Source organism: Tauraco erythrolophus, chromosome 5, assembly GCF_009769465.1.
Source record: "Tauraco erythrolophus isolate bTauEry1 chromosome 5, bTauEry1.pri, whole genome shotgun sequence".
Taxonomy (NCBI): domain Eukaryota; kingdom Metazoa; phylum Chordata; class Aves; order Musophagiformes; family Musophagidae; genus Tauraco; species Tauraco erythrolophus.
The window spans coordinates 51,529,241-51,544,011 of NC_141469.1; the positions used below are offsets into that span (position 1 = coordinate 51,529,241).

At 47.2% G+C, this 14,771-nt stretch overlaps 1 protein-coding gene across 3 annotated transcripts in view; it reads right to left on the reverse strand.

Annotated features, from left to right (window-relative positions):
- Positions 1-14,771, reverse strand: part of LNX1 (ligand of numb-protein X 1) — a 68,307-nt gene that overhangs the window by 2,333 nt on the left and 51,203 nt on the right. For all 3 annotated transcript variants that reach the window (XM_086611725.1, XM_086611724.1, XM_086611726.1), the window contains 3 exons: positions 13,066-13,206; positions 8,709-8,886; positions 6,569-6,797 (listed from right to left, as the gene is read on the reverse strand). In XM_086611725.1, coding sequence (XP_086467851.1) covers positions 6,569-6,797; positions 8,709-8,886; positions 13,066-13,206 — 548 coding nt within the window. The remainder of the gene's footprint in view (positions 1-6,568; positions 6,798-8,708; positions 8,887-13,065; positions 13,207-14,771) is intronic.

Genomic DNA, 14,771 nt, shown 5'->3' on the forward strand with positions numbered 1-14,771 from the left:
CAAATAACCTTATCTTAAAGACCAATGTGTCTAGCTTGTTTTAACTTCTATTTATCAAATAGTGCATCTGCTGTGTTTCACAGCAGGATTTTATAGTAATACTAGATTAGTCCCCCAGGACCTACAAATATTCACCTGCTGCCAGGCTGGTAGGTATATAATATTTGCACAAGAATTCACTGGCTGCTAATGTAAGAAACAGGTGACGTTCGGTTCTTCCCTCAGCAGCCAGGCGTTATTGCTTTACCATCTGTGGACTTCTTCAATGTGCAAAATCACTTAAACCCTCTATTTTTGATGGTACTCATCAAGGTCATGACCAAGCGATGCCAGGGTTCAGCCGTTAGTGCCATTACTCAGTGTTGATTTTGGGGGGGCAGGGGTCTCTGCTATGCTCACTGCCTTAAGGAGGATATTGCTAAAATGGAAAGGTGATCGGCTAAATCCTAAAGCCTTAGGAAAGAAGTAGTCGAGCAGGTAAAGGCACACGAAGAAAACACAGTGAAGACAAACAAAGCTTCCATTCATTCTGTAGGTACGGTCTGTAAGTAAGGCTATCAGTTACATGGTCTCCATCAGTCCAGAAAGCAGAAATACATATCTGCTGTCAAAACACATGCTAAAAATCAGTACAATAGGTACGACATACTGCCATTGGGACTGTTCTCTCTACTACTTGGTCCTGACTACAACCTGCTGCGCTGCCTTTTGCCTCACCAAAGGGAAAGGGTGTCACCTGTTGTGACAACAAGGCAGTGGAGGCCGGGAAGGCGGGAGGAGAGGTGATGGAGTGAAGCTGAGTAGGGGGAAAAAAGGAGGAAAGGGGTTTTCCCAAAGTATTTACACGTTTGCCATGTTTGGTTCCCAGTACCCAAATTGGTAACTAAATGTTTTAAGTTAAATTCCCCAAGCCAAGTCTGTTTTGCCCACGACAGTAATGGGTGAGTGATTTCCCTGTCTTTACTTCGACCCAAGAGTTTCTCGCTCTCATCCTTCCTATTTCCTCTCATCTCACTGGAGGTGTTGAGCTGTGCGGGTGCTTGGTGCAGGCTGGCTCCAACCCATCGTGCCAGCCGTACCTAGAGATCGACTCTTGTCAGGAGTGGTTAGGTGATGGCTACGCCTTTAAATTAGTGTTTCCTTATCTCCATCCTGTGGGATAAAGGGTAAAAACATGGCAGTGCACCATCCATCAGCTATTCGTTAGTGCTGCCAGAAACGTGAAGAGGATGCTGGCAGGCAGGGTGGGCAAAGCTGAGCAGTGTGTAATGTGGGTACTGCTTGCTCCAAACAGTTTAGTACAGGCTCTGCCTGAGCAAAGAGCAGCCCAAAGGGAGGGACTTCGTTTGGGTCTGTTTACGTCTGTCTAGTAATAAAGACAAGCTGGAAAAGAGAAAATGAAATGAGTGCTCACGTCATCCAAAGATGCTTAGTGTGTTTGAGTAGATTACTTCTCCGCAGTAACGAAAGCCCCAGTCTGTGTGTTTTGACCCAGTTAAACTGCCATAACCCACTAAACTGCAACCAGTCCAAGGAGAACTGTCTTCTGCCTTGGAAGAGAGCAGCTCACAGTCTTCCGCCTCTATCTGTAAGTACTCCAAAACCTGAGGACAAGGAATAATTTACATGTGAACTTGCCTCAGATTCAAAATTTGAGGATAAACAGCATCTAGACACAGAGTCCTACCGTAAGAAATACTAGAACTGAGCAGCAGTTACTGATGCACGAGGAATTTAGAAGTGCCTGTATCCAAGTAGTCAAACGTACAATCCCCTGCTGCTTTTCTGCAAAGCACGAGTAGCCGTATGCCCTGGGAATGAAAACCAGCCCGACTTCAGAAGGACTTCAGCAACAACAGGTATGAAAAGCATGGCTCCCTCCCCCTGCCCCATTACAGCAGCTAAGTGGCAGTGGAATACAGTAATATTTGAGAATTGCTCCCACCAGAGCCCTACAGCCCCGATGGAATTAATTTGGAGGACTTTCTGTCCTAATTCCATGTTTTATGTCCAGTTCTACCCCTGGTTTGCAAATGACTTTGGCCACCTCCTGTCTTTCTCGTCTCACTTTACAGATGAAGAAAAGCACTCGTGTGAGGTACTAATGTTTGTAAATGTTATGACAGGATGATCTATAAAGTATTTATAAGTGCTATTGGGGGAAGGAAATGTGAGGAGAGCAAAGAAAGGAGAGCGAAAAAACAAGGAAGAATAGAAGAAACATCATGGGGCTGGGGAAACACTTTTCACCAGCTGCTCCACATTATTTCCTTTGTGCGTGCTTCACAACAACGTTTCCCTCCAACAAGAAAGGAGACCTGTCTTCTTCAACAACAAACAATGACATTAGCTACCCTGAAAGAAGCCTTTGGGCGGGAATGCTTGAGGTCTTGCATCACGGTTTCCTCCCAGCCCGCAGCCCCTCTGCTCGCGCGCGGGCCAAGTTTTGACAGACATCAGCTGCACATGTGCCTCTATTTTATAACCGCCACGTATCGGGCTGTGCTACAGAAAGAACAGAGGAGTTGTTTGTGTGTTATCAAGCCGTATAAAACCGACCAAGGCCAATTTTAAGATCTCAAAAGGAAAGGGCAGAAGTTTAAGTGAGAGCCACAAACATCAAATTATGCAAGACAGCTTTTCCAAGGCTTTGAGCTTTGGTGCGAGGAGTCAGATAACCTGTCTATTCTGCTGCTACTGACTTGATCCAGAAAAGCGATATTATTCCCTGACTTTCAATATTTGTGCCTCTTGTCTGTGCCCATCTCTGTAACGTATATGCAATCCTTAGGAAGAGGGCAAGTTCTGTGCTGGTACGGAGAATTAGGAATTTAGAGCACACCAGCCTCAAACATGAGGAAGGTACTTTTAGTCATGTAACTCTTATTAGCGTTAGCCTCTGTCCTGCTTCATCAGTCAGGGACAGAGGTCTATAGACATCCTTTTGTGTTTAGCTCAACTCAGTGTACTTTATGGAACCATCCTTCACAGGATTTTTCATCAAAACTCCATGGTTTTGGAACACAGAAGGAAAGACTCTCCTCCTCTCCCCTCAGTGTCCTGAGCATCCCATTCTAACTCACGATGTCAGGCTGCGTCTGCGCTCCCCGCCTTCCTTGCTGTGAACAGATACTTACACTGCACTGCTGTGGACCTGTCTAGAGCCACATCTTTCCCTTCTCGACAGAATTTAAAGAATCCACCATCCAGCTGCCTCTTTTTTTCAATCATGCCTGCTCCTGGCCTACCAGTTTTACTGCCTTTTTTGTTTGTTAAGTTTTTCTTATGTATATGTCCCCCATCCTGCCCATCTTCCCAAGTACCTTGCATGATCCTGTATAATCACGATTTTGATGTTACTACTTTTCCATCAGCTGTACTAAACGTTCTTAGACTCATGTGGAGCAGGTCCTCTGGTAAATGGTTTTGATTAAGCTACGTGAATCTTCATAGTCTTGCCCCATAGTTGCACGTCAGGCACCTTTGCCAAGATGGCCCTGTCAGACATCTATTTGGACAGGGAACAATTTTCTTTAATAGCCTGGAAAATGTCATGAGACTGCTGTCAATACCTTGAGATTTAGTGGGATGTGATCCTTGCCAAAAGCAAACTGAAAGCCAGACAGGGAAAGGTTAAATGCTCAGCCTGGAGCAAAATGAGTTAATGTGATACACATCCTAGTGAGAGAACTTGTTGAAGGATCTTGACAGGTGTGAGAGATGGGCCTGTGCAAACCTCATGAAGTTCAACAAGGACAAGAGCAAGGCCCTGCACATGGGTCAGGGCAATCCCAAGCACAGGTACAGGCTGGGTAGGGAATGGGTTGAGAGCAGCCCTGAGGAAAAGGACTTGGGAGTGCTGGTGGATGAGAAGCTCAACATGAGCTGGCAATGTGCACTGGCAGCCCAGAAAGCCTACCGTGTCCTGGGCTGCATCCAAAGCAGCGTGGCCAGCAGGTCGAGGGAGGTGATTCTGCCCCTCTACTCTGCTCTCATCAGACCTCACCTGGAATACTGCATTCAGCTCTGCGGCCATCAACATAAGGACACGGAGCTGTTGGAATGGGTCCAGAGGAGGGCCATAAAGATGATCTGAGGGCTGGAGCACCTCTGCTATGAAGACAGGCTGAGAGAGTTGGGGTTGCTCACCCTGGAGAAGAGAAAGCTCTGGAGAGATCTTATTGCAGCCTTCCAGTACCTAAAGGGGGCCTTCAAGAAAGCTGGAGAGGGACTTATTACAAGGGTGTGTAGTGATAGGACAAGGGACAACAGCTTTAAACTGAAAGGGGGTAGATTTCAATTAGATATAAGGAAGAAATGCTTCCCTCTGAGGGTGGTGAGGCACTGGAACAGGTTGCCCAGAGAAGTTGTAGATGTCCCATCCCTGGGGCATTCAAAGCCAGATTGGATGAGGCTTTGAGCAACCTGGTGTAATGGAGGGTTTCCCTGCCCATGGCAGGGGGGGTTGGAACTGGGTGATCTTTAAGGTCCCTTCTAACCCAAACCATTCTATGACTTCCAAATATCTGGCATGGGCCCTGGAGAATCAGTACAAGAATAAGAGGGTAAATACACTCGTGCTGGAGAAGACTGCAGGATCTGATAATGAGCAAACCCAAACCCGATCCTCACACGCCCCTACTCAGCTAACCAGCTGCTAATAAAGATACAGTGCACCTTTGTCACTGTCACCTCTAGCGAGTGCTGGTCCCTGTCTTAGTCTGCTGTTCAGAGCAGCGTACCAGCTCAGCATACCAATCCCCTACTTTTCTTCGGCAGAGAAGGGCTGTGCTGTGCTCGGTGCCCAGCGTCGCAGCTGGGGATAGAGTTACAATGAACTCCTGTCTTCAGCCTTCCTGACACTGGGGCTGATTTTCCTTCCAACCAGAGGGGTGGGAATGCCTTCACAGGCACAGCCTTCAGAGGGGAGAGGGGGATAGAGCGAACTTAGAGACTGCTTTTAAAGTGGGAAAACCACTTTTTCTTCCCAAACTGCAAAGTGGAACCGACTGATGTGAACACTGGGTGCGAGCCTGCAGTACTGTGGAGCTCTGGCCTTCATCTCCATCACCTTGCTGAGGACATGAGGAATTCAGGTAGCTGTGGGTGGGAGACGATGACCAGGCAGCTCAGGTTTTCTATACAGCCCGAAAACGGTGAGGTTAGGGCAGGCGTAGACAGGGTGCAATCGTTTCAGTCCATCTAGCAATGGATGGTGACTGAAGGCAAGACTGAGCGTTGCAGGTTGCAGCATCTATAAGGCCTCTAGTCTGCTGTCTTTCTGTGAGGGACATTACCCACACTCCAGTGCCTTCAAGAGGCTGCTGGTCAAGCGTAGGTGTGCAGAAGAGCAGCAATGAGGACCTCCCCCAGGCCCACCTGCCTGCAACAAGACTGGGTGAGGAAAGCTCACCATTGCCTGGGGTAGCAAGTTATGAGCCATCCATATACTGCTTTTTGTTTTCACTGCTTTTCTTTCACAGGAATAAGGACATAGTCCTCTCCACTGGAAGAGGAACCTTTGTGAGTGACAGACACTCGGCCTGCCTTCTGCTCTTGCAGTGCTTCAGCACGTTACGCAACCATTAGCCTCAGACCAAGTCCCGAAACACATCTGGCCCTCGCAGCAGACCTTGCTGTGAGGTGAATGAGCTCAAAATGGCTCAAGCCAGAAGGGGGAAAGCACCTAACCTACTACATGAGACTGGGAAATGAAGAGGAGTCCTGAAACTGTGCCTATGGCAGAAGCCCACCTGTTCTGCAGAACATCTTTTCATGCCCTCCCGTGAAAGAGGAGACACTCTGTACTGCTGCCAGGGTTAGGAGTATGGGCAAACATAACTTGTAAGCTAAACTCTTCGTTCCTTAAAACTGAATACCAGTTCCAACTGTGTGATGCTAGCTTCGCACGTGCACAGATTCACAACATGTGCTCGTTCAAATACTTGATAAAATGCCGCTGAAGCCACCGGTATACACCCTGCCCACCGAGCGCGTTTGAGAGAACTTAACGACATGCGATGCGGCTTTTGTTATTCTTACAGAAACGACAACACAGCTGCTTCCTGTATATGACAAATGTACTTCTTTCAGTCGGGGGTGGGGTTAAAAGAGGTGATTCAGAGGTACTGGCCAACTGCACGCGCTTTGCAACATCTGGGCAAAGTCAAACAATTCAGCTGGATTTGGCTAAAGAGAAGGGCTGTGCAGCTTGAGAGCTGCAGGAGAGGTAGCTCTGCCTTCTGCGGGGTGGTCGAGTGTAGACCCCAGTTCATCAAGCTCCTGTATCCCTGCAAGCTTTTCCTTTCACTCCCAAAGTGCCAGATATGTTTTCAAGACTGGAACAGTTCAGAATCGTTTCCTCCCTTGCAAGGGGATCTGCGTGTCTATTTTTCCATGTACACATGCCCATTTACAACAGGGAGGTATTCAGAGTCAAGTCTGTGACAGAGCCTGGCTTTAATTAAGATGTCAGTGCAATGAATCAAGCCAAAAGAAAGAATTGCCAGAAAATGTAAATCTTTCCTCCCACTCCCCTTCAGCAAGAGGATGTGATCTGTGGACTTACCGTGGCAGCCCCAGCCACATAACCCAGGAAGGTGACCACTCGCTGCTCTCGGAGGTGGCCTGCGTGGCCTCGGGGGGAGGCAGGCAGCCCCGCTGCTCCTGGGCTTCGCACGCCCTCATCTCCAGGGCTTTGAGCACCACCGACGAGTTGGTGTTTTTCAGCAGGGCGACAGCCTCGCTCCGACTGACCCCCGTCAGGTCAATGCCATTCACGTTCAGGAGGATGTCACCTGAGACCAATAAAACAGATGATAAAAAAACCCTGCAAGTGTTTCCAAGATCCCACCCCCACAAACAAGCACGTCAAAGCCAGGGCCAAGAACTCGCTGCCTGATGAGGCTGTTTGTTAATCCTTTCGTTTAACGTGGATGTGAAGCATATGCTGGTAAACATGCCACAGGCATGAGGGAAAGGCTAGATCCCCGCACACAGGAGCATCGCCAGGCCGGATGCAGGCTTTGATCCTGGTTTCTTTTCACGTCGTGTCCTGCATCCAGAGCTGATCAGAACAGCCAGAATCCTGCCATGCTGTCAGGCGTTGGTAAGGGCACCTGACGCTAGTCCAGGTCTCTGAAGCCCACTTACAGCTAACAACTTCTGAACTCAAGCCAAGTTTGAAACCTGAAATCTGAAAGCTTGAAGATGGTTTTCTCCCAGCACTCCCTAAGCTGAGGACTGCTGCTCCAGCTGGCTTTTTGTAAAGTTTGCTTTGCAGAATAACATATTATTATTTTAATGTTAACGCCTGTTTGAATGGCCACAAGCCAAAACATCTTTCTATATGCCTTATTTATAACATAGGCACACCAGCTTCAGAGAAAAATGCAAAGATGCCCTCAATTCCTACAGGGAGAACAATAAAGACATCATTAGTGTCTTGCAAGCAGCCATGGTGCCAAGCTCTCCGCCACCCTCCGCAGAGTGCACCAAAGCCAACGCTTCCCTGGGTGCCCTCTGCGTTTCGCCTGCATGTTCCTCCAGGCAGGGGCCATGTCCACCAGCATTCCAAGCAGCACATCGTGGACATTAACCTCTCCTTGTGGTCTGCCCTGATGAGACAGACAACAGCCTAAGGGCTGCTCTTAACTGGGGAGGCTTGTGGCACTGTTATAACATCATACATTCATTTGTTTCTAATTTTACCAAATTAACTAGGCTGAATTTTCCACACTGCCTCATGACGAATATTCTTTTGGAAAACGTATCCCACTGAGAGGCAGTCATTTCTCAGCAGGGGGAAAGGGGAGACCTGCTGGTTTGCTCCTGTTGTCATGTTCTGACACGGGTTTTGATAAGCAGTCGTGGCTCCCGCAAAGGGGAGGTTCCCACACGTGCCGGTGCCAGGGGCTGCGCCTCAGGCTCAGGGTGCTCAGCTGGGCTGCAGCTATTCTGCCCCACTTTTGGGTGCCATCACTTCCCTCATACTCAGGATTCCCCTCCAGTTTCTGGGCAGCTGCTGGGCTGAAGTTGACCGTAGAGGATGAAGGGCAAGGGCACAGGGAGCTGTGTGGTTGCTGGATTCAGGGTACCAAGGTACTTGGCTCTTGGAGATATAATATCCTGAAAACTGAGTTTCACCATTCCTCTACTGCCTACCTAGTCCCTCAAAACCCTCTGAGAAAACATGCTCCTCATCTTACCCTAAAGGCATATTCATGCAGAGGGAGAGAAGCTATTAATTTTAATCACTGTTCCATCAAGAGCCAAACAGAGTTACGAAGCCAATGTTTCCAGACATGATACTGAGCCACAAGGCACTAACGTTGCTTCATATATGATGGGAATTCTGTTCCTTTTTATTTCTTTCAAAGCCATGAATGATATGACAAATAAGCCCAAAAATTTACATTAGAAACCCATGAAGGTTGCACAATGAAGATGTCAGTAGTTAGGAAATGGTGGTGCAAGCTCCTTTTCCTGAGAAAAAATATTATTTTTTTTTTTCTTACCAGAATATGCCCACATCCCACTTCACAGAGATGGCTACTGCTGCATATTATACCTTTTCTGGTAGCTGACTCGAGACCCTCTAATCTGACACATCTCAAAATCTGTGGGATGGCTGAAGATGCCAGAGTGTGATGTTCTGTTTTTCGAAAGAAGCCTTTGAATTAAAGCAGTCTTTCAAAATTCCCTTTTACCTGTTTTTATCCTGCTGTCTCTGCTGATAACTCCTCCAGGTTCTACGCTTATCACATAGATAGGCAAATCCCATTCCCGGTTAGATGCTCCTCCTGCTACAGTCATTCCCAGTGATTCTGTGTGATCTTTCCGGACAGCCACCACCTTCTCGTGACAGGTGACAGCATGAAGGGTGCTCTGTAACAGAGAGAACAGCAACATCAAACACAGTGGGCACAGGGTCCCCCTCGGCATCTTAGGCATTTTCTACTGAAATGAATATTCCTTGAGGAAATATCAAAGCATTTCATGACCGCCTGCCATGCCTGGCCAGATGGTAGGCATGACTCTCTCCAGGTCTCAGGCATCTGCCGAGTCAGAGCTACAGCCAAGATAATCTGTGCTTTCATAGTCAGTCAGGCATGGTAGTTCTGTCTCTGTGCAAACTAAACTTAATGTTTCATCCATGTTTGTAAAAAGCGTTGTCCTTTTTCCCTTGGAAAGGAATGGCTTCCCGTCAGGAAAAGGCCACTTCCTGAAGCATGTGGGATAGCAGCACTACTCATTTTCACAAAAACACAGTATGAAATTTTGTAGCAAATCATGAAATTGCAATTAGACTTGGAGCTCAGAGCGTTCAGAGCAATCCTGTTGTGTGTGCAGTGTCCATCATGTCTCAGACGCCACAACCATTACCTGATAAACCAGCTAACGCTCTGTTTTTGAGGAATCGGCGCAGAGGCAAGCAAATTTCAAAGCAGTGCTTGGTAACAAATTGTCCTGTTACATTTCAGTGAAGAATCATAAAAGTACTGGTACTTGTATGCTCAACCATGTAGGACCAGCTTTCCTTTGATGCTACTCTTCCACATGTCATTTTTGACATGGTTGCAGATAGACAGGAATTGGGACGACTTGGCTGAGACAAAGGCAATGATGAAAGGAAAGAAAAGCCTTTCTCGGTAAACACACATAGAGCTTTCCTGGAGGTACAACTGATAATGAGCAAACCAGTTAAAAGGCAATGTTTATCAGGGACTGCATTTCAGCGCATTCTCTTCTAAACAATCGTCCTTCTCTGTCATTTTGAAGTGACCTCGGAGGTCAGGAGAAGAAAAACATCACACTTCATCACCTCCTCTTCTTAATTTTTTATTTTCTGTATTTTTACTGTAAAATAAATATTTACAGCAGATTAGCACAACATCAAAGCCATGACACGTGTCTTGCAGGCCAACGACGTAGCTGTATCTGTTTGGAAAACGTACTCCACCTGAAGGCTAACCTGCTGGTACAGACAGGGAACAAGCAACAGGGCGACAGATTTGTTTTAAGTGCTAGACAATTTGTTAGAAAGGAGTAAGAAAACAGTTCCAATGAAAAACAAGTGCTATTTAATTAATGGCAAAGCTCTCATTGACTTCAAAGAAATAGAATCTGGCCTGTTTATGTGTTACAGTCTGGCTTAACAACCTCAGCTGCACAAGAAAGTGTTTCTGACATCTTCTGTTCTCTGAATCGAGGCAGCAGCTGGAAGAGCCTGGGCTGTGCCTCCCTGATCTCCATACACAGGAACACAGCCCGGTGAGAGCCTGCGCAGGACCGATCTCCCAGCACACCGTATACCCACCATCACTGCCGCCAGAGAAGGATGTGGTCACTACAGACTGTCGTCCTCTTTCTCCAGCGCCTTGTTGGCTGCGTGGCTGATTGCAATTGGCATTGGCCTGAAAGAGCCACCTCCTCGCACAGACGGACACAGGCTGTCGCGAGGGTAACAGCTTGGCCAAAAATTGGTTCCCGAGCCGTCATACGAGCAAGACGGCTGCTAGAAGCTAGAGTTTATTCTTGGTGCTGAATACAGCCAAGGCTCCAGAGCAGATTTCAGGCAATGTTTACATACATGCTCTGCAGTGAGATCTGCTTGCCTCAAAGAGAACCTTCCTGACCTGCTAACGTCACCTCCTACAGTAAGCTCAGGGGACAAAAAACACTTTAAAACTAATCAGAATTCAAGTCAGTTAACAATTCCTCTATCAATCATACATAATAAAGAAATCCTGCTGATGGCAGCAGGTAGCAGACTCATCAAACCACACACACATAGAAACTCCACTGACAGTGAAGCGTGGCCAGCAAGCACTGCCTCGTTTTTGAGCGGGAGCGTGTACTACTACATCAGGACACCGTACAGGCCCTAGGCTTGCAAGTGTTGCTTCTGTGCTGATGGCTATTTGAAAACAAATAACATTTTAAGTGTATCAAAACCTAGAGTTTAAAAGATCTTGAATTGCAAACAAAGTTCAGTTAAACCTTCAACAAAAAGGAAGAGAAATTCAAACTGACACACTCATATCCTATAAAAGGGCAAATAACTCTCCAGGAACGATTGTATCAGACCAAAAGCCTCCAGTGCCTGAAGCTTATTGTGTCCACCAGCTGTACTGATCTATTGCCAGAGCATTTTCTCTGATACAAGCCCTCCACTGCACAAACACAAAGCCAAAGGGAGCTAGGAACAGCTCAGAATTTACTTTTTTGGCTGTAATCTTCCCTGGAAAGTGCCCAAAAGTTGGCACTGGCCAGAAGGCCAGAGCCCATGCCTGCTCATGTGCTTAGGTAGCACCCATCTCTCATGGCAAACTGAAAATCCCCCTAAAAACCATGGCCTATCCAACAAAAGGTGATTCGCTAATCTTTAAAGTACAGTTGCAAGGTCCGCATTGGTCCTTCAATATCACAGCTACCCAAAATAATGCGGGATTCACCAAGAATTCCCAACTAACACCTCTCAGTAAAGGAATAGAGAACGGGGACCTAGGGCAGTGTATGGAAGACAAGTCATGTTCCCAAGAAATCTAATGTGGTAACAATTAATCAGATCAACATGGCAGAGCTAGCAGGTGCTCAGAGCATCACTAGAAATTATACAGTAGCAAGACGAGCTAATTATTGTCCTACACATATCTCCCTAAGGAAATCAGTACTTCATTAGGAAGTAATGCCTTGCAGATGCATGATTAGTTGGGCACTGTTTGCTACCGGGTAGTAGCTACTGCATTGACTCTGTTCTTTGGGTTAACTCCTGCTGAACCAGTCTCACCTAAAAAAGGCTGTGATTGAGACTTCATGGAAAAGGAAAACTAAATATAGATAAAGAGACACTGGCATATTTTTTACACACAAAAACACTGAACAAATGTAGTTTAAAAAAAAACAAACTGCAAAGAATGGGTATCTTTAAAGCATTTGGTAAACACAGAGCTAGCCTCGTCTCCTGGCTGACAGCTGTGCATCCGATCTGACAGCTGGTTCAGTCCAAAGGTCCCTTTAAGGACACATCTGGCTGCCCATCAGGCAGGACAGGTTTAAACCAACCTTGCCTGTCCACCTTCCTGATGCACCCCTGGCACCGGAGGCCAGGGGACCAGCTCAGAAGGATTTGCAGAAGTGGTGATGCTCAGAGCAATTAATGTAAGTTAACCAGCCATGTGATTTTAAATTTAGTTAAATAAATTCAGCTGTTACAAACGCATTCCTTGCTCTGTCTATAGTGCAAAGAATGACGTTGAGTAAACTCAGAAAAGATACTTTCAGAGCTCTTGCTGCATTGCTTTCCGCTTTAAAACCTATTTGACCACGAGAGTCTCCCTGCCTTATGCAGAGGGTCTTATTTAGACCTTATGCAGGTCTAAACGCACTAAACACATGATGTAACCAGGTACAGAGGAGCAGGTGGAGGGATGGGTTGGTAACCAAAGCCATATCTGGGGCACATGGTTGCTCTGTGCCACGTGGCCCCAGGTTGGATCTGGCCATGCCGCGCATTGCCAGCCCTTGCAGCCTCGTCCCATGCGAGTGCCAGGTGCTACCAGAGCAGAACCAAAGCCCCACAGAAAGATGGCACGCTCACAGTGGCTGTGGAGAGCATGAGTATCTTAAGAAATGAACAACAGACTAATAATTACTGTAATTTTCAAGCAGCATATGAGAAAGTCTCAGGCCAGAGTAGGAAAGCTTTTTGCCTGAAGGCTCCAGATGGAGAAACTTCAGATAAGCCTCTTATTTTCGTTGAAGCGCACTGCCCTGCGCTGGCTTCCACCGCCAGCCAGGTCTGTGCCCATGGCCAGGATGCTGCTTGCACGCCAATCTCCTGCCCCACTGCTGCCCCTTGCCTTCCCTCCCCACCCCAGGCAGAATCAGGGCAGAAGTAGTATATAAATAATGAGGAGTACAGCTTTTACATTTCCATTGAAAAATAAGACATGATTTTTCTGGTAACAGAAAGCAGAGGTAACACCCCGAGACACTGAAACACCAGCTGCCCCCCCAGTCCCACAGGCAGCAGAGAAACCACGCGAGCACTCGTGCCCTCACCTTGCCAGGGTTGTTTCTCTCAGTGGGACAGGGCTGGGGGATGCTGCCGCCGCCGTAACTCCAACCCGTCTCCTGCAAGAGGTCGGGGGTCTGCTGCCTGGTGTGCCGCGACACGATGAAGTGAACCTGCTTCTCGCTGGCCTGCGGGACAAGGGACAGCGTCAATCCCACCAACCCCCGCAGCAAACCCCTGTGCTTCAGCCCCAGGGGATTCATGAAACGCGGGTCCCATTTAAGGGTGAGTTGGATTTCCCACAAACATGGCTGCAATGACGTAAAGTGGCAGCATCCGTTCAGGTCAATAAAGTCTGTAAAAAAAAGTCTGGCACTACTTAATCCTTCTCTTGAAAATCTGGCTTTAACTCTGAAAACCCCTCCCTATCTGTCCCAAATTTGGCTGGAAGCAGTGATCCACCTGCACACATCACTGCAGAGCCGCTATGTGCCTACTATGGGAGACAGACAGACAACCAGAGCCACTGCTGCTGGATGGGAACTCTGAAAAAGATGCAATTAACTATGTAAGGAGGGATGTGCTCAAGCCTTGGCTGATGAAAGGGGGGAATAAATGATGTAATTGAGTCCACCTGCATGCAATGAGAATGACAAACGTAAGGTAGCTTACAGAAGGGATGTGCAACCATTTTGAGAAGTAAAATCCTAGTGCACCAAAGCACGGAGAAACAGGGAGGGCACAAGCAAACACAGAGAGTAATGGAGTTTAGGATGGGAAACTAGCCCAAGCTCTCACTCTAGGAACCGGAAGTGTGAAAACAATTTACCCAAAATTAGCTCAAACTGCTTCTGGCCTTTTTGCACAATGCAGTCATAATAGTTATGTGCCTGAGAGATGCTGCAAAGCTTCTACTGAGTTATGCTTGCTTGTTATTTGTAAGGTGTTCTGCATGTACCTGATATGTGTATTATTAATTCTGTGTACAGGTACATTTTTTCTGTCTTATTGAATCAGTACTGTTTCCTTAGAAGCAAATGGTTTCATTTTTCCTTCAGTGAGGCTCATATGAATCTGTTCACGACAACTGTGATGCAAAGATAAAGCTGAGAGGGAGTGGGGTTTAGCTGGGTAAATCATAGATGTCTGCCATAAGTGGAAACCAACATACTGAACGGACCTGAAGAGAGAGAGAGCTGTGGAAATAGCCTCAATGCTGTAGAAGCATACTCAGGAGATAAAATATTAATCCTCTAATCTCCTTCTCTCCAGGCTAAAGACCCTGGTGGTGTGGCAGGCAGGAGGGGCTTGTAAGGGCCGGTCTCCAGAGGGGCTCCTGCCTGCTTGCTCGCAGGTTATAACCAGGGAATTGCTCAGCATCTGATGTGGAGCCCCCCGCAAGCATGTCTGGAGGTCTGATCCCCCTGGAACTGCAGTAATGATGACTGCCGGTACCGCAGCCCTGCGGCACCAGACCTCCGGACTCGCTTGCTGGCACGCTGACGTGCCCTGCTCACTGGGGAGAAGCTCCAAGGAAAGCTGGTGTTGAACAAGCATCTGCAAACCAAACCCAGACCCAGTTTTGCTATTGAAATCAACTCTCCCACAGACAATTAACAGAAGCCAGAGGAGGCCCCTGGGATTTTTGGTTTTATAGCTTGGTTTGTCTTTTCTGGAGCTGGATTCAATAGCAGTAGCTGAGAGTTATAAAATGCTTTTGAAAAATGTCACTGTAGTTAAAAAAAAGTAACTT